This window comes from Lithobates pipiens, unplaced genomic scaffold (assembly GCF_037356315.1).
Source record: "Lithobates pipiens isolate NorthernLeopardFrog02 unplaced genomic scaffold, aLitPip1_a1.2 Scaffold_1, whole genome shotgun sequence".
NCBI classification, from domain to species: domain Eukaryota; kingdom Metazoa; phylum Chordata; class Amphibia; order Anura; family Ranidae; genus Lithobates; species Lithobates pipiens.
In genome coordinates this window covers 202,134,461-202,162,460 of record NW_027507685.1, presented here as the reverse complement: position 1 = coordinate 202,162,460, position 28,000 = coordinate 202,134,461, and the positions used below count along the sequence as shown (strand labels likewise).

Here is a 28,000-nt window from a genome sequence, read left to right as displayed (position 1 = left end):
GCGGACTGGTCTGGGGGTGTCATTAAGATTTCATTGACACTCCCAGCAGTCCGCATAGGGCAGTGTGAACTGCCGGCGGGAGGCATGCGATGCGGGAAAACGCAGCGGATTCGCGGCGTTCCCGCATAGCTATGGTGTGAACCTAGCCAGAATGCAGCAGTGGTATTCTTAACCACACCCAAATGCAGGCTCATATTAAGAAACCATGGCATGAAATTTCTCATGGTCAGAACTGAGTGATCAGCAGTCATGAGGGACAGGTGCATCATCAGGATCGATGCTTCATCCACCTAGGAGAGTATAAATGTTTGGTTGCTTGTAAGTCTATACGTCTCTTTTCAAAGTACAAAAAAAAAACACAACACAAAGCTTATTTTAAAAATATTACTTTTATTGTTCTGTAAGGAGTTGTAGGAGGTGCAGGAATGATAGAAAGAGATGCTGCCCCCTGACATTTCTCCTGGTGGGCCGCTGGTATAAAAAGATGAGACAAGGAATGTTACAGACTTTGTGGTAACAATCAGCAACCTTTATTTAGAAGACAAGGAAAAAAAAAAAAAAAAAACTGCAAATATAAGGTTTTGCTAGGTGAATATATATTTATATCATAAATCCCCTAAATTAAGTAAATAGTAACCCTCTTAAAGTTTTATTATAATTTTTTTTTGGTCCTTAGGGAAAAATAAAAACCTTGACAGGGCCAGAAAAGAGACAAGAAAAAAATAGAGTATTCTCATGATGTGATGGGAAGTTCAGGAATGTAGAAAAAGGGGATGTATAGCAAAGAAAAGAAGTCAGTCACCAAAATATTATGCAAATCGTGGAATGTTAAGGATACATTATAATGTGTTTTGGTCACCGGGCGTGACCGAATGCAGTAGGAATGTTGGTCTCGTGTCCAGATTCTTTACCATTATTCCAAACACCTCAAACATGGTTGATAAAAAAGTGGAATGACATGATTCCCCCTTGGCTTGTTGTGGGTTCTTGTAACAGATCTTATCATAGAATACCAGCTGCCTCCGATGAGCAGAAAAAAAAAAAAAAAAAAAAAAAAAAAAATGGTGCCCCCTCTGGAAATATGTGATAAAATGGTTGGGGGAAGGTGAAGCAACCCCTATTAATGGATCTCTCCCCTGCCTGCAGTGTGGAGCCCTCTATGTTGTGATGTCGCCAAAACAACGTGGCACAATGAAACGGTGATGAACAAGATAAGAACAGAAACAGGAATGCTTAGGAACCCTGTGTGGCAGAGGCTTGGACCAGGCACCTCACACAGGGGCTTTAAGGACCAGGAATAAATAACCCAAGGGAGGGAGGGAGGGGGCTGTGGAGAATCTGTACAGGGTGCAATATATGAAAGGTTACCCAGAAGCGCAGTCTATGTGCCAGCGGTGTATGGAAGCACCCCTGCCCCTTAGCCGTTGCATAGATAGCTTTGCAGAGGGGGGAGGAGTGGTCCTGTAGCTTCTGCTCTGCCTTCTCCTCCCTCCTTGCAAAGGGAATGATAAGCTCATTTGATTCCCTCCCTCTCTCCCCTGATAGGGGGATGCCAGTAAAGGCCAGCGTCCCCCCCTAGTCCCTCCAGAGCTTCACCCCTTCAGCAATAGAGGCATTAGTAGCTGATGGAGGGCAGTAGGGCAGTGTTGATCTCTTTCCCCATCATGCTCACAGATCACTCTCGCCATACAATGCAGTAGAAAAGGACATGTAATCCAGAGCGCCAGGCACAGTATCAGGACCGTGGTATGGTGCCATACGAGAGATGCAGTATTCTGCTTGGTCTGGTGGCAGCTCCCGGCGCAGCTCTGCTGCGGTGATGAAATTCTGTAAATAATTTAAGAAATAAAATTAGTACTGTATGAAAAAAAGGCTCAAGCATGCATCACAATCTACAGTAGAGGTACGCAACATATGAACAGAAAGAGTGCAGAGGCCAGCATTTCCTAAACCATTGTAGACTCTGCATATTCTTCAACTCTGATGGCCAATTTCTAAAATGTAGCCATTAGTGTTTTTTGCTTAGTGCAGGCAAGGAAACTGGTACACAACTAGAAGCCCTCTAAAAGGCTAACCCCTGCTGCCTTCCTGTGATTTGAGGAATCCTATTGCCTCCTTTTATCTATGAAAATGTAGAAATAAATCCTGCAACAGTTCAGGACTGACACCAGTACTTAGAATTAATGGTGATGCGCTGCTCTCCACAAACATTAGCTGCAGTAAACCATGGTGTCAGTCTCCCAACCTTTCCATTGTCAGTGGGAAGTACAACACTGTAGGTAGAGGCAGAGCAGCTCAGGAGGAGGAGGAAGTTACATCTCTCTTCTCTGAATGCCAGGGCCTCCATGCACCTGAGTGGTTGCTAGGAAGCTAGATGGGCCCAGCAACCAATTATCTTGACAGGCGGGACTAGGACATGCTGTGCGGGCTTTTACCCCAAGTTAAAGACGGCCCTGGGTGTCACCCCTCTGGTAGGTGTGTTACCCAGCTGCGATTTGCACCTCCCTAGCGACGCCACTGCTCATTAGTACTAGTGAAGATAATTAGTAACGGTATTATAAAAATAATCTGCAGACAGTATGTGCAGAGGCAACACTAGTCTTGCTATACATTTTTTGCTTTTTTTTAAGCAACAGGAATAGTGGGACCCTTTGGAGGAGCCAGGACCACATGTAAAGTCCTCCACATCGAATAGGATTCCTTAATCATGTTAGCAGTCTCTATAGACTGAACATGGTAAATGATGCCATTCCTTCTATAGGGAAATGTACCATTTCATAGTCTCAGAGCACCGACTTAAATATTATGAGCCAGTGTAAATGGGCTTCGATTGCCAAATGCAGCATGCATCGGACATCAGTTTGAGAGGTCTCAGATTCAGAATCCACAGCAGGTGCATTTAACCTGCTTCAAGTCTATTTTGCATTCTCATAGACTTGTATAAAGAAAGAAGTTGAAGCAAAGCAAACAAAAGCCCATTGTAAACACTGGCCCTAGAGCTGCCCTACACTGCTACACTGGACTACTTCTTAAAGCAGAACTAAACCCACTGATTTAGCCATTTCCCAACAGTAACATTGAAGGCATACCTTTGGTCATGACTGTCACGGATACCAGCGTGCTTAGGTCAGCTTTCAACCACGAAGCCCTCAAATGGCTACGGTCATAGCTGATCACATGTGCAGCACCATGGCAACTACAAATCTAAAGAGGCTAAAATGGCTTTGACCTCAGCTGTAAGGGATGGGAAGTTTTTTTCTGCTTGAACTGAATCTTTGTAGAATTGGCCAACCACACCTGACAAATATAGTATTGGTATAAAGCACATTCCGAGGGGAACAAAACTGGCTGTATAAATTACACATGTGCAGTGAGATGTACCCTGTACGACATTCTACCATATCTGTTTTCCACTAAGCAGACTAAAGTTGAGGAGTGCATGAAAAAGGAACAGTCATCAAGATCTACAGTGACCTTTCTATGTCAAGTATCAGCTCTGCCTGTATGCCCTTATCAAAGGGAAAAGATTATTACCTATGAAGTACATGAGAAATAAGTACATGATCCAGTACGAGTTACAACTAAGCTCACCTTGTCTCCAGCAAGGACCTTGAAAGATGCGATCACTTGGTCTGCAGTATCCGTGTCTGTGGTCTCCCTTGACATAAAGTCGATGAAAGCTTGGAAGGTCACCATGCCTGAATTGTTAGGATCGACACTTGCCATTATGCGGTTAAATTCTGCTTCACCCTAGAAGAAAAGTCCAAGTGAAAGCCCAGTCATACAGAAGAAATAGACTAGATGATAGTTACACTGGGAGGAGAAGTCACAGGTGGACACCAGGAGGAACCACGGAGGAACATGAGTGAGGAGCAACAGTGAGGAGCATACCAAGCTGTATCCCGTAGAAATAAGCAGAGCGCGAAAGTCATCCATGTCCAGAGCAGCAACTCTCTTCTTCTTTAAAGAGCAATAAAAGAAAGATGGAAAAAGGAAAAATGTACCAGCAAAGAGAGAAAAGTGGGGAATGTTTAATAAGAAAAAATAAAAAATAAGGGAGGAAAAATTGAGCGCCAAAACAAATATAAAAAAGGCAGAGAAGATGCGAAGATAAGAAGACAGTTTGAGAAAACAAATGATAGAAAGAGAGAAAGAGACAAAGCGACAGTTAGTTTGGGTCTAGCGTGGCAATTTGGTACCTGTCTGTCATTTTCCACATCATAGCCCAGACTGATGAGACAAGCTTTGAATTCTTCAGGTCCCAGAGCACCCGTATGGTCCTGTGGTAGGAAGAACATGGTAGGGAAGGGAGCACGTGGGTCCAGAAGGCAAGCGGTGGTGAGCGGGAGACACAGGCAGTGAAATGATTTGAAGGCGATGGACGAGATTGATGGAAGAGAAACAGAACATTACGTTACAGAATGCTTAACATGATTAGTAGACGAGACAAATGGGAGTGCTGAAAACATTAGAATGGCCTTCTGGTTAAGGATGGGAAAGAGGAGACACATTAAAGTGTTCATGAAATGGGGATCCTACCATCAATTTACCCTTTTTATATTCGGTCTGAGCTACATGAAAGATTTCCAATTTCTAAACTGTGGGACAACAATCGCCTCCAGCTAAATTCCCACATTCACTAACAAACATATCATTAATCTCTATGGGGAATACCAGATATGGTATGTGTTGCTACAATTAATCCTGCCCAATTGTTCAATTGCTTGCCATTAACTGCAGGTGACCACTGCAACTATTGTATTATAGCTCAGGCCGGGCCAGTACAATTACGACAACTGCCCACAATGCCAATTTCACATACATATGGAAAAATCTTATGCAAAATAAAATAAAAATCAAGGACACACAGGAGTGCCCACTCATTTGCTACCCTCTTGACCAATTACTAGCAGTTCTTGCATATATAAATGTATGACCAAATTCTTGCGTCTTCTGCTGCCAATCTTGGATCATGAAAATGATGCTCACCCTGTCAAAGTGGTTGAAGGATGCTCTGAACTCATGCATTTGTTCCTGACTGATGCCCTTGGCATCCCGCGTTAGAATCTGATTCTCCACTTCATTGATGGTTCTAGCAATGGTGGTAAGGAGATGTTCCCAGCCAACACGAATGTGCTGCAAGAAAAGTTTAGTTGTTAACGAAAGGGAAAAAGTTAGACTTGACACTTTAGAATTAATCAATCCAGCCAAGCCTCACCTCCAAGGTGTAGTTGGTGTGCTTGTTGTCAAAGATCAGGGCTTCCTGAATGAGCTGGTGCTGTTGCTCCAGTCTGTCTATGTTCAGGCTTGTGGTTTATTGACGCTCTGTTCGTACTGCTTCAGATGGCTCATCTGGTCCTCCAGAGTTCCATGCATTTCAATGGCAATCCTTCCAATCTCCTGCAGAGCAGACAAGATGGTCACAAACATCAATTTTACTGCAGTTTTTATATTTACCATTATACAATTAAGGCATTTTCAAACAAAGCTACATAATTGTTAGTTTTGAGGCCTCATGAACACTGGTTGTTTTTACAGCTGCTGTTTTTAGATTCAGACTTTTTTTCTGCAGCCAGTAAAGCCCCCAGCATGTTATCCTACATTCTTCGTGACATATAGGCTGTTAGTGATTTTTCAGGAGCGTTTTATGGCTGGTGGAAAAGTGGGTTTTAAAGTGGTTGTAAACCCTTACAGACCACTTTTCACTACAGGTAAGCCTATAATAAGGGCTTACCTGTCGCCACCATGGATCTCTCTCCTAAACCAGCACAGTTTAGGATATATCCCCTGTATCAGCATGTGCCGACATCGGCATATGCCCACTGGAGCAACAGCTGGTTCATGCTGTTAAAGGCGGCTCCCACGCACACGCGGGAGTGACATCGCGGGGCTCCGGCCAATCACAGTGCCGAAACCCGTGATACCCAGAAATAACTCCGGGGACATGTCCCCGGGCAGAGCAGTGTGCTGGACCGCTGCAAGGGCTTCGATCTAAGGTATTTTATAATGAGCTAGTATGCTATGCATACTAGCTCACAATGTCTGTCTTGCAGGGTTTTTTTTTCCCTAGGGTTTACAACCACTTTAAGAGTAGTTTCAGCTATAAAAATGCCCCCAATTCTGATAAAAGCAAAAAACGTAGCTATTGAGTGTTTATCAGCATTTTGAAGCCATAAACTTTTTTTTTTTTTTTTTTTTTTTTTTTTTAAGCAAAACACCACACCCATTCTACAGCTTAAACGCCCAGTGTGCATGAGGCCTGATCATTTAGAAATCGGAGTATATCTTGTAGAAGGAAGATTCTTGACTGAGCCATATCTGGCTAGTCAAGTAGGTTCCCGTGAATACTTTGGAGAGTTCAGGTCCCAACTAAACCTTTGTAGAGTTTGGACAAGCTGACATGGTCTGACCACGTCTGAGCCAGTCTCTCAGTAGGGATCTAGGCATCCCACACTATGGGGGGATGCCTTGTGAGGCATCTTTTCTTCTGAGACACTGATTCCCCAACATTCTTTATATTCCCAATCAGGTTACTGACCTGTTGCCAATTAACCTAATTAGTTGCAAAATGTTCTTCCAGCTCTTCCTGGTTAGGGCCTTTGTGTGCCCTGTCCCAACTTTGAGACATGATGTTGCTACCGTATCAATTTCAAAACTACCTCCCCCCCCCCCCTCTCAAAATGGTCAATTTTTTCAGTTTGAATATTTGATATGTTTTCTATTTTCTGTTGTGAATAAAATATGGGTGTAGATTTGCAAATGATGGCATTCTGTTTTTTTGTAGATTTACACAACGTCCCCAAGTTTTTTGTAATTGGGGTTGTAGGCAATTTCCAAAAAGTAAGAAGGTAGGCAAGGTCTTTGACAGCCCAGCTAAAAATAAATTTGATCCTTCTAAGGATAGTGATGGGGCACCATTACTGAAAACACTAAGGCCTGGTTCACACCTAGAGCTGGTTGCAGTTTGATGCAAATTCCAGGTGCATTTTGCGTTCCCCCCCCCCCCCCCCCCCCCCCCCCCATACACGTTTTGATCTATTGAAGTCTATAGAACCAAACACACAGCCTGCTGCTCCCTGGCATTTCTATAAAATGCACAGATGTGAACGTGACCCATAGGAAATCATGTTAAATGGACTGTAGTGTGTTTCTGCAAAACTGATCACACACTAAAATTGCATAGGTGTGAACCAGGCCTAAAGGAGTACAAGACATGTTTATAGCAGGATTGTCCTCTAAAAGGTAGGTATGTTTTAGCAGAAGTAACAGACCCAAGTAAGGCAAGGTTTGCATGCTCACAAATCCAGGCAAGCAGGAGCTGGTGAAGATTCCAATAAGCTGGAGGCAACTAGAACCCTAAAAATAGGCAGTGGGAAAAAAATAAAATCAAAAAATCTAGAGACCGGATTACCCACAAGCACATCAGAGATGGCAGCAGAAAAAGAAAAAAAAATCTCCCGATTTGAAGGCTGAGAAGGGAACACAGAGCGCACATGTGCAGTACCCTCTAGTGGACAATATTATGGAGTGCAGCAGGATACACAGTTACTGTATTTCACACTTCTAGATTATGCAAGAGGTCTTACCTGATAGTACCGTGGAAAACCCCAAACAGGGCCCAGGCAGAGCGTAAATGTATTGACAGGGAGAGAATAGGACACAGTAAGGGCTGAGCTTCAACTCTAATGCAAAAATTACAATATAGAGCCCAGTTCCCAAGGCCACAAATCAGCTTTTGGAAATTAACTCAGAATGCAAGAATACAGAAATCTGTAGTGATAACACGCTAAAATGAGGAATAGCTGTGCAGTTACAATAGCTTCAATGCAGAGCACAGCTGTCAAAAGACCTTGATTTATTGCCATGTGTAGTAGCTGAGGGCTAGTTCACACCACATGCGTTCCAGTGCTTTTTTTCCTGCATCCAAATGCATAGAAAGTAGGTTACATGGTTTCCAATAACATAGTTCACACAAGTGTTTTCAGTTCCAGCGCCTAGAACATGCTGCCTCTTTCCTGCACAGAAATATATTGGCATGTGGTAAAAGCACCTACATGCAAAAAAGGAAAGCATCTAGAAATGCATAAATGCATCCGGAACGGATTTGGAGGACGTTTATGCCACAATAGGCCATCTTATGATTAGCAGGTCATGGAGTGACCCACAGGACCTCTTCCCCTGCATTAGAAAGTCAACATGTTGCCTTCAATAAGACAACTTAAAAACACATCTAGATGACATCTTCATTACTCAAAAAAAGCCAGCTACAAAGGGGGGGGGGGGGGGGGGGGGGGGTTAAAGTGGTTGTAAAGTCTGAAGGTTTTTTATCTTAATGCATTTTCTCCAGCGATGTCCAAAAGTTCCTCGACATCTAGGACTCAGTCCTAGCCAATCAGGAGAGGGGGCAGGGCCGAACAGTCTCAGTGTCTGAATGGTCACAGGGAGCTGTGACTCGGGTGCCTCTATAGCAAGCTGCTTGCTGTGGGGCCCTCGACAGGAGGGAGGGGCCAGGACCTGAGAAGAGGAGAACGTGGCCTGCCCCTGTGCAAATCTTTTACACAGAGCAAGTATACCATGTTTGTTATTTTTAAGAAAAAAATAAAAAATAAAATTTAGGACTTTACAATCACTTTAAGGCTGGAGATGACAGTGTCAATGACAAACTACCCCACTAAACAGTGGAATAAGAGACAACCACACGTGACAAAGCACTTCATTTCTAGCCCATTAACCCTTTGAGGGTAATTGCAACAGAAATGGTTATGGTGCGCTATGTCCACAGAAAGGGCATGTCTCAAAGTACAGAGCGTGACACGCAGAACAAGTCACATTCCAGATGATCTTCACCCGTACCATAGGCATACTCCAAAGTGTTCAGGGATCAAAATCACACCAGTGGCTGTGACATAGCCCTGGACCTGTAAGCAAACCAATACACTAGTTGTCTAGGAAATACCACAAATGAAGATCACATAGGCTAGCCCTGCAATCCTCAGTCAGGCAGGTTCAGGGTACAGCTTCCAAGGCTGCACTGAGGATCAGCCTTGTCCATATAGCTGCAATGATTGTGAGCTCAGCAGCTTAATGAAGGATCTTCATTGAAGAAAAAATAATCCTAATAAAATAAAGGTCTAAGGGAAAAAATAATTAAAAAAATTATTAGTCCCATCCTCCTAAGACACTAGCAAAAAACTGAATCATGGGAGTGGGAAGGGTTATATTTGACCAGCCAACACTTTTTTGTCCCCTGTCCAAATCCTCTTAAAGGCAGTAGTATAACCCCAATGTTCCCGAATTCTATTGTTCCTCTAAAGCCCCGTACACACTATCACATTGTCTGCTGAGTTTTTCCTTCAGATTTACCAAAACCATATAATATGAGGTCAAACCTTAGGAGTTTCAATGTGTATGCAATCAGGCAGGCCCTTCTACTACATGGTTTTGGTAAATCTGAAGGAAAAACTCAGCAGACAATCTGATAGTGTGTACGGGGCTTAATGGACACTAGCACCTGGAGTATGCTGTCCAGTTCTGGGCACCAGTCCTCAGGAAAGATGATGTGCTGGAAATGGAGCGAGTACAAAGAAGGGCAACTAAACTAATAAAGGGTCTGGAGGATATTAGTTAAGAGGAAAGGTTGTGAGTAGTGAACATCTTCTCTCTGGAGAAGAGGCGCTTGATAGGGGGATATGATTTCAATTTACAAATACCGTACTGGTGACCCCACAATAGGGATAAAACTTTTCAGCAGAAGGGAGTTTAATAAGACACGCGGCCACTCATTAAAAGTTAGAAGAGGTTTAACCTTAAACTACGTAGAGAGTTCTTTACTGCAAGAGTGGCAAGGATGTGGCATTCTCTTCCACAGGTGGTGGTCTCAGCGGGGGGCATCGATAGTTTAAAGAAACTATTAGATAAACACCTAATCGACAACATACTGGGATATATAATGTAATACTGACATATAACACACATAGGTTGGACTTTATAGACTTGCCTTTTTTCAACCTCACCTACTTTGTAATTATGATAATCCCATGATGAACAATTAAGAAAATTAACTTGTGTTTTAGGAATGAAGAAACGCAAATATGTAACAATGCTGAAGTGCAGCAACCTTATCCATCAACAGCCAAAATAAAACACTACTAGAGCTCTGTGGAATGGAGGAGTGGGGGTGCTCTGCCCTGCTGTCTTCTACTCTACATATTTGCCCCGCTTCAAGAACATGGTTTTTCTATAGACACCCAGCATCTATACGTTTTTTGTAAGGGGCTAAGCTTAGGGCCTTTATTTAACCACTGCATTGCTGGATTGCTGCAATACACAGAACGCTCACTTGCCTGCTCTTAACATAGCACACAAGCAAAATTTGTAAAATGCTTTAAATTATGCCAGTAAAAGGAGAAACAGAGGTCAGTAAAGACTGGGATCACAACACTGTCCTTCCAATGGTTTAGCAAACAAGGGGACATAAGGGAATGCAGTGAAAGGGCATTAACACTAGTCAGGAGAGGAAAGGTGGGGAGAGCATGGCAGGTTTAAACTGCATAATTTATTAGCAGATGATATGACCCCAACAGCCTTACAACTAAACTAGTACAATTTATTTAATCTGTCAGAGTAGCCTCACAAGAAAGAAAGTGAAGAGTTGTGCAAAGCAGTGGATTCATAAGAGTAAATAAGCAGAATATACAGGAAATTGTGCATTTTGGAGATAACCTCCTTGCATGAGTTATACCATGCTGGAAACAGAGCTATACGTTGAACAGATCAGAACCCAGAAAGCTTCCAAACACCATCTAGGCGTTCAAACTGCTAAATATTTAACAGGTTTCCAGGACAAGAGATAACAAAAAGAAAAACAAAAAAGAAGAAAAACAAAAAAGGATTAAAGGAGTTGTAAAGCAGAAAGTTTATCTTAATGTATTCTATGCATTAAGAAAAAAAACCTGTGTGTAGAAGTCTTCCCCCCCCCCCCCATTACCTACCTGAGCTCCTCTTTCCAGCAATGTCCACGATCCCCTCACCCCTCCAGTGCACTCCTCCCGATTGGCCGAGACAGAGCAGCAACACTATTGCCTCCCACGGCTGTCAAACTCAGCCAGGGGAGAGAGGGGACGGGACCAGGTTGAGGCTCTGTGACTGAATGGATACACGGAGCTCTGACTCAGCTTGGGTGACCCCTGTACTAAGCTGCTGGCTGAGAGACACTCAAAGGAGGGAGGGACTAGGCGCAGCAAAGAGGGACATCAGAAGAGGAGGCAAGTATAACGTTTTTTTTTTTTTTTTTTAAATAAGCCTGTACCCATCACATTAATACACTCTCTTCAACATACTAATTAGGAAACATATTGCAGTTCCAGTCTTCTGCACTAGATGGCAGTGCTCTAGCATTTGCAGACTAACACCACCAGTTGGACTTTAAAAACACAGGATGTCAAATAAGGTCTGACTAGCTAAAAACAAACAATTGAGTATTTTCTCTTTAGGAAGGGAAGGAAAAAAAAAAAAAAAAAAAAAAAAGCAGTGAAGCCAGCACCATGTCACTGCATACCTCCATCTTGCTCTGGATCCAAGGTCCCTCCACATTAGCTAAGCTAGCGAACTCCAGACGCAAGCGCTCGTTGGACTGTTGCTTGTCTTGCTCTGACTTCAAAGCATTGTCTCTCTTGGGGACAAGCTGTTGTACCTGCAATTTAACAAACAAAACATTTCCTTCATTAGAATTGGGTGATGTACTCAGGTGACCTTGTGCTCATCCTTTTGTAGTCACCTACCTTCTCCCATTTGAAATTAATGATTTCTGGTGTAACTGTGGTGTAGGGGTTTCCACCGGTCAACTTAATGTGGTTATAATCAGCAATCTTCTGGGCCTGGCGCTGGATGTCAAGAATAGCTTCTCTCTCGCGGTCTGCATCTGGCAGAGTGGACTTAAACTGGCCATGGGCTGTAATAAGGCCCTGTAATGCACAAATCAAAATTAACATGGTTTCTCTTAATGGTTCACACAATCCCCTCAAGTAGCATCATAGGGTAATAAACCCGGCAGTGAAATGCAATAAAAAATAAATAAAAAAAAGGCGCCCTGACAATCCAATTTAAAGTGGTTGTAAACCCTCACATATACCCAGTGAAGTGACTGGCCTCTGATGATACACAGATAAAGCAGTCTCCTACATGAACTTGTTTATCTGCATTCTTCTCTTTTCTACATCCCCTCCAAAGTGCTGAATTTAGATAAAATCCTTCTGCATCTGTCAGTAGCACAGAGGAGGGCACTGGAGGAAAAGGACACCTCACATATGGCTCCCTCCCGTGTCATAATTATCTCTGGTGTTGGGATAACTTGTCAGAAATGACTAGTGCTGAAAAGGCCCCTTTCACACCAGCAGACTGATCGGGTCCGCCTGAAAAACTGACAGGCGGACCCTAATCGGTCCGCTGGTGCAAAAGGAGCCTTATCAGCATGAGATCGGACCACCCATTGATCTCTATGGGGCGACAGATGTCAGTGGACATGTGTCCGCTGAGACCCACCACGCATCCGATCTGATAAAATCCGCTAAAAATAGATGTATGGAGATATGTTCGCCAAAAGATGACAATCGGATGGAAACTGGCATGTAGTCAGTTTTCATCCGACGGCCCCATAGAGTGTAAGCGGTGTCCGTGCCTACTCTGCATAGCAGAGTGCACACAGACCTGCCATCAGTCTGCTCAGTGGGGATCAGTGGAGAGATCACCCGCTGAGCAGGCGAAAGCCACTTGGACGGATTCATATGAAAAAGGGCCTAACAGAGGAACGACTACAGATTTATGTGCTTTGCTCAGATTTCATGACCAAGGTGTACAACCACTTTAAGCACATGACAGTTACCTAAAAACTGGGGGGTTCTCTTCGCCGCTCAGCCTGGCCGCTGATTGGCTGGAGTAGATGGATTGAAAGCAGCGCAGCCATTGGCTTTCACTGCTGTCAATCACATCCAATGACGCAATGCGCCAGGGCGGGGCCGTGTTATACAGCGATCGGCTATAGACGCCGGCTGTATCACGGGAGCGCGCCCACAGGTCCTTCTCACCATGCGAGGGAGCTTGCATGAACATGAGAAGTACCTGCGGGAGGAAGCAGTGACAGCCGCCGATGGACCCCAGAAGAGCAGGTTTGGGGCCACTCTGTGAAAAACAAGCTGCACAATGGAGATAAGTATAACATGTTTGTTATTTAAAGAAAAAAAACCCTAAGTTACATATTCAAGTCACAACTTCTGCTGAGAAAGATTCAAGCTTAGTCCCACTGGCTTCTGAGCCTCCATTTAGGACATTTAATCCTGACCAGTAGGGAGTATTGGAAGACATGGGAGTGTCAAAGACAACTTTTCCGGGGGGGCCCACTTACATCAACTTCTTCAACGGTGTGTACAATAAACATGTCCTGGAGATCCTCCATAGCCCCCTCCATCCAGTTATTAAAGGGTGCTGCCCTCTTGGCATACTCCAGGTTCATCTGGTCAATGTTCTCCAAATGCTTTTCTGTTTGCTGGAGAAAAAAAATTAAAATAAAATGCAGGTCAATGAAGATTCCCCATGGAAAACTGAAGCTGAGGAAAAAAATAAATTGAGGCAGTTCTGTTGCCCTTACCTCTAAGGCTTCTCGTCTGAGGTGTGTCAGTGACCCCAGGACATCCCACTGGTCACATATAGTTTGGCAACGTGCGTTTACACTGGGGGAGTCGTAATAGTCAAGTTCACTGGAAAAAAGATAAAACATTTAGCAGCTGCACAGCAACATTTTTTTTTTCTTTCTAAAGAAGTACTCCCTGGAAAGACCGCACACACCCACATGTACACCCCTCACTAAACCTTTACACGTGTCAGTGGAATAAAAGATGCTATTCACTGCAGCCATGGCAAGCCTGGAAATGTGGAAGTTGTGAAACTCACTGCTTGGAATGTTTCTAATGATGGTGTGTGAGCCATGAACAAAGAGGGCACTGTGTGTTTATGCACATACACACCTTTTGCAAGCAGCAAAGAACACAACATGCATCAACAACATTTCCTGAGCTTTGCCATGGAATAGTAATGATGCACATCAGGCAACAAGGTCCAAAATTTCACAGCTGACTAAAGAGACTCTGTCATGATAGAAATACAGGAGCAGCAAATTGCTGAAGTCATTGTCCTCTTTCCTTCACTACTCAATGAGTTAACAAGCTTAAAAGGGGGGAAAAAAAACCTGCATCAAAAAAAAAAAATGTATATAGCATATCAAATTGCTTCACAACTTCTTTTGTAATGCAATGTCCATTCCCTGCTCTGTGATTGGATCACTGGATCGCTCAGAAATTTGCACTGTGATGCAAGTAACATTTTAGGCATTCCCTGCAAGAGGAATTTCATTTTTGAAGAGATACTCCCTTTAGGTATATCTACTAAAAGGGGATTAGACAGTTCAGCTTTCCTCCTTACATAATGTAATTGTGGAGTATGTAAATTGTGACCACATCCCTAAAAGATATAGAACAAAAATGGAACCCCCCTAAATGGGACTGTACTGGGCATACAAATCAGATGAAAATGATGGTTATAAAAGTATCAAAAAACTTTATACAAAAATTAGACAAAGTATAAAAGTTAAAACACATTGGTGCGGTTGAGACATACAGTATCTCACAAAAGTGAGTACATCCCTCACATTTTTGTAAATATTATATATTTTCATGTGACAACACTGAAGAAATGACACTTTGCTAAGTAGTGAGTGTACAACTTGTATGAGTGTAAATTTGCTGTCCCCTCAAAATAACTCAAAACGCATACATGTCTAAACCGCTGGCAACAAAAGTGAAATTTGACCACTTCTAAGTGAAAATGGTCAAATTGGGCCCAAAGTGTCAATATTTTGTGTGGCCATTATTTTCCAGCACTGCCTCTTTGGCATGGAGTTCACCAGAGCTTCACAGGTTACCACTGGAGACCTTCTCCTCCAAGACAACATTACGGAGCTGGTGGATGTTTGGAGACCTTGTGCTCCTCCACCTTCCATTTGAGGATGCCCCACAGATGCTCAATGGGGTTTAGATCTGGAGACATGCTTGTCCTTTACCCTCAGCTTCTTTAGCAAGGCAGTGTTCATCTTGGAGGCGTGTTTGGGGTGGTTATGTTACTGGGGCCCAGTCTCCGAAGGGAGGGGATCATGCTCTGCTTCAGTATGTCACAGTACATGTTGGCATTCATGGTTCCCTCAATGAACTGTAGCTCCCCAGTGCTGGCAGCACTCATGCAGCCCCAGACCATGACACTCCCACCACCATGCTTGACTGTAGGCAAGACACACTTGTCTTTGTACTCCACACATGCTTGGCACAATCTAACTCTAATCATTTACATAACGGAGTTAAAATGGCGAATTCAGTCCACTTTAGAGAAATTTTCACTTAGGTGTACTCACTTTTGCCAGCGCTTTAGACATTAATGGCTGTGTTTTGAGTTATTTTGGAGGGGACACCAAATTTACACTGTTATATAAGCTGTTCATTTACTATACATTATAGAAAAGTGTAATTTCTTCAGTGTTGTCCCATGAAAATATATAATAAAGTATTCACAAAAAAGTGAAGGGTGTACTCGCACTTGTGTGATACATGGTATAGACCAAGGTTACAGTGATGGAATGGCTGCTGGTTCTGTCCACATGGGTTTGTGTACCATAAAAGACAAATGCCCAATGTGTTTTGAACATTACTTTTGGATTCTTCTTCAGGGGCACAGACATTCACAGTGTAAATATTCTACAATAAAAGGAGGCAACATTAGCTAGTGTGTCACAAATAAACCACTGTTATACAAATGATATGGACCTTTTTGTATATGACAGGATTGAAACTGCTTTTCACACTTTTTATTTTGTACCATGTTTTTATGAAAGAGGTTTCAATCCCCTTATATACAAAAAGGGTCCATGTCATTTGTATAGCAACAAATGGTTTATTGTTATTTGTGACACACTAGCTAATGAGAATAATTACAATGAAGGTCTGTACCCCTACAGAATCATTCAAAAATGTGGTATTCAAAACATATTGGACATTGCTGTCATCCAAAAATGTGGCATTTGAAACACATTGGACATTTTGGTCTCTTATGGTACACAGACCCATGTAGACAGAACCAGCAGCCATTCCATCTTTGTAACCTTGGAATATGGTATATCTGCATCAAGTGCACCAATGCTTAGCTTCTTTTGTACTTTGTCTAAATAAAGTTCTGATACTTTTATAAGCAGAGTTTTCATCTGATTGTATGCCTAGTACAGTCCCATTTAAGTGGGTTCCTTTGTTGCACTTCCCTCATTAAAACATGAAGATTCTTTTAACCAATTATAATATATAATAAAACGCGGATCCTCCCATTCAGAAATAATTTTGGAAAGGACATGGTGAAAAACAAGTTTCTTCAGAGTAGAAAAAAAAATAAAAAATAGGAATCCACAACAAAATCTTTGCACTGTACATCACCTAGAGGGTTTCTTTTCTTTTTGTTAGCAAAAGGGGCGCTGCACTTTAAAACCACCCTCTCAGGTGAGAAAATTTACAGCAGCTGCCTCCTATCAAAGGAGTACGCATCTCTTTGGGAGGTGGTATGTTGAAACTTTGTTCTCTTGAAGTGCTCCGGTTGAGTCCACTGCTGGTGCTGTGGTTCCTCTTGCTGACAAGGATTAGCAGGAGAAATCAGTGCATTGAGGGGAATGTTCTAGCTGATCTAGAAGTAGTAGCAGCCCCCATGCTCTTCAAGAGAAGAAAGATTCCACTTGCCACCCACCAGAGAGAGAGAGTGTTGCTGTTGGGAGTTACTCTCACTTCCTGTCTGGTAAAATGCCATTTGGACAAGAAATGAAGGTAAATCTCTATAATAAAGCCAAAGACAGCAGTTAGGACCTCACAGGGCTTCTAAACCTTCCCCTGACTATCCAAACCTAGTAAAAAAAAAAAAAAAAAAAAAAAGTTGTTTTCGTTATTCAAAACAATCAGATTCAGAAAAATGGACAACAAATAATGAGCAATATTTGAACGTTTAAAGTTTTAAACTCAAATCATCAATTCATGCTATATTATGCCGTGCTCATACACATCCACTAGAGAATTCATTTTCTGTAGACTGCACAACTCCTGGTTGATCCTGCTGTTCACTGTCCCTCCCTCCTTGTCTGTATCCCGATGCAGCCGGAGATAGTGAAGACCAGCTGTTGACATCTACTGAGCATGCTTCAGTTTCAGTTCTCTTCTAAACTGTTCATCCCGCCTTTCCCTTTCCTCCATCATGCCCTCATAATGCTAAACACTATAGGGGTCGGATACAAGATGGCGATTGATGGCTCACAGTTTGTCCCAGCACAAACACCACAGACACAGGCTGTGATTGGCAGAACCTCCACCCAGATCTCTTTACAGTGTGAAGTAAAAGCTATTGCCAGTTAACTTAAAAGTTCGACACCAGGTGTTTTTTTTTTTTAATGTCATGCAACCAGCATTTCACCAATCAGTCCTGTGTAGACAGATTTAGACATGAGCAGAATACTGGGCAGCACAGTGGCTAGGAGTTAGCACTTCTGCCTAGCAGCACTAGGGTCACTGGTTAAAAATAACAGCCACAGCACTACCTGCCTAGAGTTTGCATGTTCTCCCTGTGCCTGAGTTTGTTTAATCCCACGCTGGAAAGACGTGCTTGTAGTCAATTGGCTTCTTGTCTAAATTGGCCCTAGTATGTATGGATGTGACATCAGGACCTTAGATTGTAAGCTCCTTTAGGGCAGGGACTGATGTGATGTGAATTTACAATATATATGTAAAGTGCTGTGCAAAATGACAGTGCCATGCAAGTACCTGTAATATACTACAGGACAGGAAATACTTGGGAAACGTGAACTCTGAACAATGATTAAATAAAGTACTTACATGTTTTTTTTTTATACTAATACAGTGGCATAATCTGTATACATAAATCAAAGATTGTGGCAATTACATTTTATATGTTTAGTATCACTTTAAAAGTTAAGTCGAGCTTGCCCCACCCCTTTTCCTGTATCCCTATTGTTTTTTTGTTGTGATAAGTGGCCAATGCTTTGGAGACAGCAGGAGGTGGAACCTGAAATTAGCTGTATTGGGTTTTATAAAAAATGTAAAAAAAAATAAAATAAAAAATAAAGAAGTACAGCAAGGGGAGGTCATCAACTCCGTAAAGCAATGCATCGTGGATAGAATATGAAAATCTTTAGGCATCAAATGTAAAAAAAAGAGTAGGCAGGTATGGACAGTAATCGTTAGTCCTTACTACACAAGACCGGCAGTCTCTCCACTATTGTACATAAGGAATAGATTTGATCACTCACTTCAGCTCTTGTGCAATGGCAGCAATTTGCTCCACTCTATCCTGGTGGGCTGCCAGGTCACTCTCGAAGGCCTCGTGTTTTCGGATCAGAGCCTTGATATCTGCAAGGGTAGCTGTTTCGAAGTCCTTCTGCTTCAACAAAGTCTCCTTGCCTATTAAAAGAAATACCTGTGAGGTAGCGTACTAAACACACACACAAAAACACACTTTTGCTTTTTTTATTTAAATGTAGGTGGACAGGTAAAATATAAAAATTAGCCACCCAACCTGCTTACCATATCCCCTGACAGTTAAACTGTTCCAAATACCTGTCCATACGATGACACTGGCCAGTCCACACTTCCTGGCCATACATGCATTAATGTCCATTGTAGGAAGACAGTTCAAGATGGTGCCTTAAACCAAATAATGTTCTTTAGCCAAGGAACATATATTCAACGTTAGTTATGCTACCAAAATGGAGTGTGTGCTGTACACTGCTTCCAGCGTTGTTACTAATTCTCCTTGCTGGAGGCTACCATTTTTTCTGAAGCCCAGAGCAATAGTTAAATCTTTAGGGTGTGAGCAGATTGGCCTCTACTAATTTTAGGCACTGGACTGACATTAGAACTGAGCATATGCAGAGCAGTGGGAGACAATATTGCTGATCTAGGAGGACTTCTTTCCGACTAGTTCCACTTTAAGCTGAGCATGGAGAGAGGACGGGAAACTTTTAGCCTATCTGGTACATTGCAAGGAGAGACCACCAGTGGTCTCACTCCGCTCCCCTGAAGGTACTCTAGTGACTGAACCTGGGAAGGTAAGGTCACAATTTAGAGATTTCTATGCCACTCTGTATACTACTCAAGCCCCAGGTGAAACATCCGTGATGGACTCGTTTCTCTCCGACCTGCCTCTCCCACAGTTAACGGAAGAACAGGTCAAGGAACTGGAGGCACCACTCACAACGGATGAAATTGCCGAGGCTGTAGCAGTTTTCCAGGTCCAAGGCGCCGGTCTCAGATGGCCTACCAGTGGAATTGTATTCCACCTATTCGGAACTACTTGTCCCTAAATTATTATCACTCTACAATTCTATTTTTGAAATGTCTGAACTCCCAGCTTCTATGCACGAGGCCACCAAAGTGCCAACTCCAAAGCCAGGAAAAGATACCCACCTCCCGGAGTCATATCAGCCTATCTCCTTTTTGCAGGTAGATGTTCAGATACTGGCAAAAGTGCTTGCCAACTGCCTTAATAAGGTCATACTTTCACTGGTACACGGGGACCAGGCAGGTTTCATGCCAGGTAGAAACACCTCTTAACCTCAGGCGACTTTATCAACCTTCAAATGATGCATGATAGATCTGGATCCAGGATAATAGTTGCTTTAGATACAGATAAGGCATTCGACTCATTTGAATGGGGATACCTTTGGATTTGTCTGAATAAATTTGAATTAGGCTCAAGGTTTATAAAGTGGGTACAGCTTCTATACCAGTCTCCTATGGCAAACGTAATTGCTTATGGATGGCCCTCCAAGCTCTTTCCCGTCCAGGGGTACGAGACAAGGGTGCCCCTTGTCTCCGCTACCCTATGCCCTGGTGGCAGAGCCACTGGTGGTGGCATATACGCTCACACCCAGGGATAGTGGGACTTGGTAAAGGGGAGGTGACAAAAATTATTAGTACTTACGCTGGCTATACCCTACTATATCTGGAGGACTCCTATATATACTGTGGCACTCACCAGTCTCATACTTGGTCATTTCAGATTGATTGAGGCCATACTGAAACCCTTTGTCTGGGGCAATAACAGACAAACTACCTTGGCATAAACTTAAAAATACCACTGATCTTGCGGGAACAGCTTTGCCCGATTTTAACAATTATCATCTGGCAGCACAGTTCTCTGAATTCTTTCACATAGACAAGGTGGATAGGGGTAGATTCCTATGTCTCCTCTGCCCAGGGTGGACACGATCTACCAAAGACCCCTTCACAGCAAAACTAGGTAAAATGGGAGGGGTGAGCAGGATGAATGACCACAAGTCATTATTGTATCACTATAAAAGGATATGGGATATAGCTTTGGCCAGACTCAATATGTGGGCAATCTGCAAATTCACTCCCCTATGGCAATACAGCCCTACCAGAATTTAATTCAATCCCGGACTGTGATATGTGGAGTTCTAGGGGCATATTCTATCTGTCCCACATTGTCAATGAGGGAACACTTAAATCCTTTGATAGGTTGAAGACTGAGTTTGAACGAATCAAATGTATTTCAGGTACTTGCAGCTTTGTCACGCCTATTGGACTCAATTTCCAGCAAACAACCACCCACTAATGGACACACTTGATAAATGCAAATCGGTCTCTCCTAAACTTGCGGACCGTCTCACCCAGATCTTCATATTACACAGATCATATCTTACCTTAGCCCACACAAAATAGCCAGGTACACCCCCAAATCAGGCCACTAGCTGCCCAATCTGTAGACAGGACACTGGTTCATTTTATCATCTCCTCTGGCAGTGCTTTAAAGTACAGATGTACTGGACGCAGGTGGTACGATTCTTACATGACACTAGGGGCCCCCCCATAACAGTGCAACCCAAATCTTGTCTGTTGGGAATTTTTCCAGAGCTGGAACTAGATAAGATCACCAAAATATTCCTACACGAGACCCTGTTCACAGCTAGGAAGGTCATAGCCAGGGTATGGATGAGATCCACCCCACCAGAATTTTCACACTGGATAGTGGAAGTGAATAACACATTATCATATAAGAAACACATCTGTTGCCATAGGGGAGGTCCCTCCAAATATGATAAAATATGTGGGAGGTGGCTTAAAGCCCCTGAAACTATAACAGGAGCTCCAAACGATGTAGCGTGAGACTTATTATAAATTCACAGCATTCACAAGCTGGTTTGACTAAGCTAATGCATACGTTTAACTCTTATGTATATGTCCCTAAGAAAATGTGTTGCCCACATTAACTTGTTTTGTATGCCCTTTTCTCAAAGTATGATTTCTTTTGTTCAATAAAAAACCTTTGAGGAAAAAAAAAAAAAAAAAAAAAGTTCCACTTTAAGTGAATTGGTCAGGTCAAGGAAGATCAGTCCAGCTTTCATGTTTGTCAATTTGCTCAGCTCACATAAAAAAAAAAATGCAAGTCCTGATAATCAGAATTCATAACGAGGAAGTTTCTCAGCACTTTGGGTCTCTTAACATACAGAAATTTTGCATAAAATTCATATGGAAAGAATCTGATTTGACAAACAGCAGAAAGCGGATTTGCTCTTTTGCAGTTCCTCAACCTACTCCTGCTTTGTCTGTAAAGATGAACAAAGACTGTGAGAAGTTACAAAAACTGAGAAATATTTCAACTGAGAAATATTTCAATGTATTTAGTTTCTCGCAATGCTGGTGATAATGTCAGGTACACAGACAAATCAAGAGATTAACAGAGTTCCTATTACAAAGTATTTTATCTTTCAGGGCACAGCCTGCCTAAGCCACAAATATAATGCAAAATATAAAAGCTCATAAACAGCTCATCTACTACCTGATGGATTTTCAGATTTTAAAGGGCTCGGTAAAAGCACAGTATTAACAGGTTGTGCTATAGTGAATCCTTCTTGGAACACATACAAGTCTCATTCCATAACATATCCCAAACAGAATAGATTACTACTCATTTCTGCGACAAGGGAGCAGAGAGCAGAGCTGAGCCACGCTGCCTGTATAGGCCCAGGCAATGCGGCTGGGGATCAAGCTAATACAAGTACCTCCAAAAAGGAAGTAGCCAGAAGCGTTGGCTGGGGATCCCAGGAGGGGGGAAGATCGGGGGGTGCTCTTTTCATAACCTTTGCACATAAGTATGACATGTTTATTAAAAAAATAAAAATATAATAGAGATAAAATCACTAACACAGAGGAGACCCATACTTCTCAATGGAATCTTAAATTTAGGAATGCAGCGACATCCAAAAGTAGTCCAACTGAGGGGTGGGCAACACAGCAGCTGGCAACAGGAAACTGGGGGCTGCCTGTTGCTCAAAATGCCTGAATGCCATCAGATGACAAAATCATCCACCTGATACTTTTAGCAAACTGAAACCAGACAGAGGGCTGGAAAGCAGAGCCTTACCTTGTAAAGAAAAAGCCTTCGTGATCAAATTCCATGGAGTCAAACAAGAAATTGGACTGGGGGGTCACATGATAGACTTCCTGCACAAAGGTCTTAAATCAGAGACAGAGAAGATAATTGTCTCTGAAACAGACTAGACAGAGGATTTGTCTCTGAGAAACTTCTGGGGTGAAAGCCCAGAGACTTACACTAAGCAAGATATGCCTTCCAGGCCCATTGATAAACCTTGAAAGAATGGCCTTCCTAGCTTTGAGCATCACAGGAATCGAATACTGATGCCCATTCTTTAAAATCTATGCTTAGACAGCCATGCCCATTAAAGCCAGCGACTAAGAAGCAGGGCATTAAATTGGTTCCTGAAACAACAAATTCTGGATGCTCTGAAAAAGCCCATAGTGTATCCAAGTAGTATTACCAGGTCCACTTTGCCCATTCAATAGCAATGAGGGTCAACCAGATAGCCTGGCCATAACGATCCTGGGGCAGAGAAGGAAGACATTTAAATGGAAGAAAAGCCAAAAAGGCAGAGTGTACTGATCCCAGCAGCCAATACCTGAACAGAAACCAGCCTAATTTATTGTTCTGCTGGGAAAGAGGAGTGCTTGGCACTTCATTTGGCCTTTGAAACAAGTCAGGAGGCTTCTAAAAGGCCATCACAAATGTTTAACATTAAAACATACGCTCTATGATGGTCCACATCAACTAAAAGACCCCTTCTAAAGGGAGCTGGACCAAATTGGTCACGACTTGGCAAAATATTACAGCCAAGGTCGGGCACAAAACAGGAACTGCCAAAGAGAATAAAGTTCTAAAAAGTGTCTCCAACCATTTAGTGCTCATGCACACGGACGTTTTAAAAAACTGGCTGCAAAGCTAGCTCCGATGCCTGGAAAAATCGTTGTTAAAAACGTGATTTTTTACCGCGTTTTGCATTGGCGTTTTTTAGCGTTAGCGTTAAGTAGCGTTTAAGAAACACATCTCTTGGCTATAGCACTCAGAAAACAAAGAAAATATGTTGCGCGTTTTCCCGCGATTCGCGTTTTTACAGCTCTAGCTCCACGCCACGGAACGCACTGGTCCTGGGTTTTTTTTACAGCTTAAAAACGCCTATGCCATTTGCAGCTCAAAAACGCCTAGGTGGGCATGAAGCCATAGACTAACATGGACAGCCGTTTTTAAGCTGCAAAAAAAGCTCAAAAAAGTGGCTGTAAAAACGTCCGTGTGCATGAGGCCTTATTGTTCAGGTCTCTAAATGCAGAAACCGCCTTCAAAAAGGTATCGCGGTTGTTAAAGCGGGAGTTCCGCCGTTTTTTTTTTTTTTTTAAAGCCAGCAGCTACAAATACTGCAGCTGCTGACTTTTAAAATAATGACACTTACCCGCCCAGCACGCCCGCGATGACGGCACCCGAAGCCGATCTCTCGATAGTCTCTCGGTTGCTGCCGCTGCCATCTTGGGTATGGGAATCAGGAAGTGGAGCCTTTCGGCTTCATTTCCTGGTTCCCTACTGTGCATGTGCGAGTTGCGCTGCACAATAAGGATGGACCCCGCTGTCTCTGGGATCCGTGCGTTTCCCAGCAGGCAGCGGGGGACCTTCGGAAAGGGGCGTACCTTCTGCAAAATCTACGCCGGAAGTGGGTGCAGATACCTGTACTGTACAGGTACCTGCACCCCCTCCCCCCTGAAAGGTGCCAATTGTGGCGCTGGAGGGTTCCAATGAGCGGAAGGTCCACTTTAGGGTGGACCTCTGCTTTAAGGCAGCCTGTAGTGGATGGGGCCTGTTCAGGGGTATTTCACCACTCTCACCTCTGCACAGACCATGTACAGCAAGCGATGACGTCACTGGTACCTTTACAAAGTAATATCTTGGTTTGCAAAGGCATTTGGTGAACACAAAGTGGACTTCTATGCTTTGTGGCCATTGAGGAATATAATACATTTAAGGTTTTTGTGCCCAGGGCTCAGCTTTAAGGAATGCTCTGTAGAAACTGCAGGCAAATGGAATATAGAATCTGCTAGAGAAGACACCGTTATGCTTGTCAAAGCACAACTGGGTAAATTGGGAACAAAGCTCTGCATTACCAAAGTAAAAATCCTCAGCCAAGAGGACCCAGCAACAACCGGAGCCAAAATATACTCCAATGATGAGAGACTATAAAAACAGAGCAGCACGATTCTAGGATACAGACATCACACCACTGTCAGGGGGCACAGTGCGAGAAGTCCCTGATCCATTAGTGGAGAGCACGCTGGAACCATCCGCTAAAGTAGGGCTGTCCCCCATGTCCAAAATCAGGCATGTTGCAGCCAGTGTGGTAAGCAACAGACAGGCTCAAAGTCAGAGACAAGGCCTCAAGTATTCACAAAACTTGGACAGCTGGTAGAGGAAGAGTCACAACCATTGGGTAGGATGGCCCAAGGTTAAAGTCACTGTAGGCAGGCAGCAGGTAGAAACTGAAGTCTCACATGCCTGTTTTAAGCACAAGATGCTTTCTTGATGCCGTTGTAGTGTCATATTTTGCAGCCTATCACAGAATGCTACTGAACGGACGTTGCCGCCAGAAATTTAGCACTGCACATGCGCGATGCGTTCCAAATGATTTGCGACAATGCAGACCAGTGAAACCGTAAGATAATGTCAGAGAAGTGAGGGGAGGTAATCCCCTCCCTGAGCCACAGTTATCTGTTCTCTCTCTGCTCTGTCTAAAGTTAATGTCACGATTACCTCCCCTCACTCCCGTGACATTATCTGACGGTTTCACTGAACTACATTGTTGGAAATACTCTGAAACGCATGGTGCAAGCATTTGGAACGCATCGCGCATGCGCAGTGCAAAATTTCAGGCGGCAACGTCACTTCCGTAGCATTCTGTGATAGGCAGCAAAATATGACACTACACCGTGTTGCTGGAAAGTGTGTGGAGTGCATATACGCTGACACTGCATTCAGTGGAACACTCATTGCTGTCTCACATTAATTAACCCCTCCCATGGCAAAGCTTGTGGGAAACTGGGATTATTGTTTAGCAATCAATACAAATGGAGGGAGCTTTTGGTGCCCAGCCTAAATGACCTACTAATTAAGTAGGTCTTCAGAGACAGGGCAAGTGCAAAGGCAAAGCCAGCAGGTCTGGAACTGCCTGGAACCAAGTCTGGAAAACCCAGTGCCGAAGGTCCCTTCCAGGCAATTCTAGTCCAGTCGGCCCAGTTGCAATGCAAGTCAAAACTCAGGCTGAAGATGACTGCTCTGAATAGTTGAAAATCCGTGTATAAGACAACCAGCAGCAACATAGATAAATCGATTGAAGAAAAAAAAAAAAAAAAAAAAAGAATTAAAAAAGAAAAAGAAAGAGAAAAGAAAAATGGCAAAAAAAAAAAAAGAAAAAAAAAAGGCTTTACAAAACAGCAGGGCTGAAGAAAAGACATGGTCATCCTAAAGATACTAGGGGGAAAAAAACAAAAAAAAAAAACTGGGGCTTAGCCAGAATAAAAGTAGCCACTGTGCTCTTAAAAGAAAATCTCTACAATGAATGTAATTGGTGGCCTCAAGCACACCATTTCTTTAAAACACAAGATGATTCAATAACCACCAGTGAGAGATCAAAGTCATCACCTTTCCAGTGCAGTCAAGGAATGCAAATCCCTTAGACATTTACTTTTAATGTCCAACTTGAATTGAAAATACCAAATGGAATGTAAATGGTATCGGCAGTTTCTCAACGGATATGTCTTGGGTTATATAAAGAGAATGTGTGGCATAATTACACAGCAATTACCACCACAACATGAAATGAGGGGGAATGGGCATCACCAGGAAGACAACCACAGCAGGAAAGAACCTGAAAGAGGTCCTAACATTTGCCACTCTGACCAAATCACAGTACAGGAAAGTAAGGGGAAATCTCACCAGTGAAAGCAAAAATTCGACACAGGCCTCAAAGTGGACCTAGAATCAGATATATTTTAATGGTTTGGCCAGCATATTCATCACTTACTGGTATTTATTAGATCTCAAAGAGATCACAGTACTCCCCCCAACAATACCTTAATCTGATTTTCTTTCCAGAAAGATGAAGCCATCTTTGTCCTGCATCATCCAGGGTCAGAATCTACTTCCTAGGCAGATATTCTGACACAAATCCTGGTGCTTGTGACGGTCTTGGCAGCATTCACAAGTGCCTGGCACAGGTTAGCCTCCCACCTTGTGACTAGCTAATTTCTCCTGCATGACTGAGGACATCTCAGCCTAGACAAAGCCAGTCAAACTAGATTTTTTTTTTTTAATGATAAAAAGGATTCCAATGAAGACTATAACTACCAGTACTAACCCCTGAGAATGCTAGGGATTATGTTACCTCTGGCAAAAAAAAAAAAACCCAACAGTAACAGATCCTGGACAAGTGTGCTGTAAAAATCAGATCTTCAGTAGATACTTTTTCTGGGCGAGCGATTCAAGACATTATCAAAGTGGATCAGCATGACAGTCAGGCAATTAGCATCATCGCTAAAGCCAAGGTAGCAGGCTTTCCTTAAACATAGCGAGTAAGTAGTTGGTGATCTAATCAAGTAACACTGGCATACTGAGTTCAAACGCTCACCAAGGACACCATCTGTTTGAAGATTATTTTTTCTTGGGTTTCTTCTGTGTACTAATGTGTATTTTCACAATTCAAAATATACTGACTTTTTAAATTGTAAACCAGAAATCACTAACATTTGTCATTACTAAGCCACAAGCAGGGATGGAAAGTGGCAGAGATAAATGTCAAATATGAAAGCTCTTTATAAAATTATATTAAAAAAACAAAACCATCAGTTGGAAATATAAATTAGACAGCCTTGAATTGATTTAATGCCTAGGAAATGTATAATGCAGGCAGTGTTTAGATACAGTATCCAGGCACTAAGCACCAGCAGAATTGTTACAGGAATCCAGAAAGACTCTTAAGCCACAATTTGAGGACCCTTGTTGGCAGCAATCACACGCTTTAGGCTTCTGGCTGATGAAGAGCACCCACCTTCAGTCCAACTTTCATGAATAGAGGCTTTCTGTCGGAACTTCTCAGCCAAGTGGTCCAACCTCTCCAACCTACGGATCTCATTTAAGAGCCATTCCTCATAACCTTTTTCTGCTTGCTCCAAATGCTGCCAGCCATTGTTAATGTCCTGTAATGTGGAAGAAGATTCACATTAATGCTACTCTACATTGATCTAGAGTTTTAAAAAGCTTGCTCAAGCCAAACAATTTACTTTTTTAAAACAATTTTATTTTCAGTTGAGCCAGCGTAATTACTTAAATATGCCTTTATACCGAGTTATATGCTAGCTGAAAGTCAGACCAGCAGTGGACTACATGCTCTGTAGCTGTGAGCAAGGACTGAGCGTCCAAGCGTGGTCAGTGGCAGTCCTCAGAACGGCAAGTTCTATAAAGCATTACCACCATGTTTATGCACCCTGCACCCTTATAGCACAGA

At 42.8% G+C, this 28,000-nt stretch overlaps 1 protein-coding gene across 1 annotated transcript in view; it reads right to left on the bottom strand.

Annotated features, from left to right (window-relative positions):
* Positions 1-370: 370 nt before the first annotated feature.
* ACTN4 (actinin alpha 4) overlaps positions 371-28,000 on the bottom strand; it is a 103,448-nt gene continuing 75,818 nt past the window's right edge. Inside the window, 12 exon segments of the mRNA XM_077480257.1 lie at positions 371-1,827; positions 3,592-3,750; positions 4,200-4,280; positions 4,990-5,136; positions 5,219-5,305; positions 5,308-5,400; positions 11,558-11,692; positions 11,781-11,963; positions 13,400-13,540; positions 13,643-13,751; positions 18,392-18,542; positions 27,545-27,692. Coding sequence (XP_077336383.1) covers positions 1,669-1,827; positions 3,592-3,750; positions 4,200-4,280; positions 4,990-5,136; positions 5,219-5,305; positions 5,308-5,400; positions 11,558-11,692; positions 11,781-11,963; positions 13,400-13,540; positions 13,643-13,751; positions 18,392-18,542; positions 27,545-27,692 — 1,593 coding nt within the window. The 3' untranslated portion in view covers positions 371-1,668.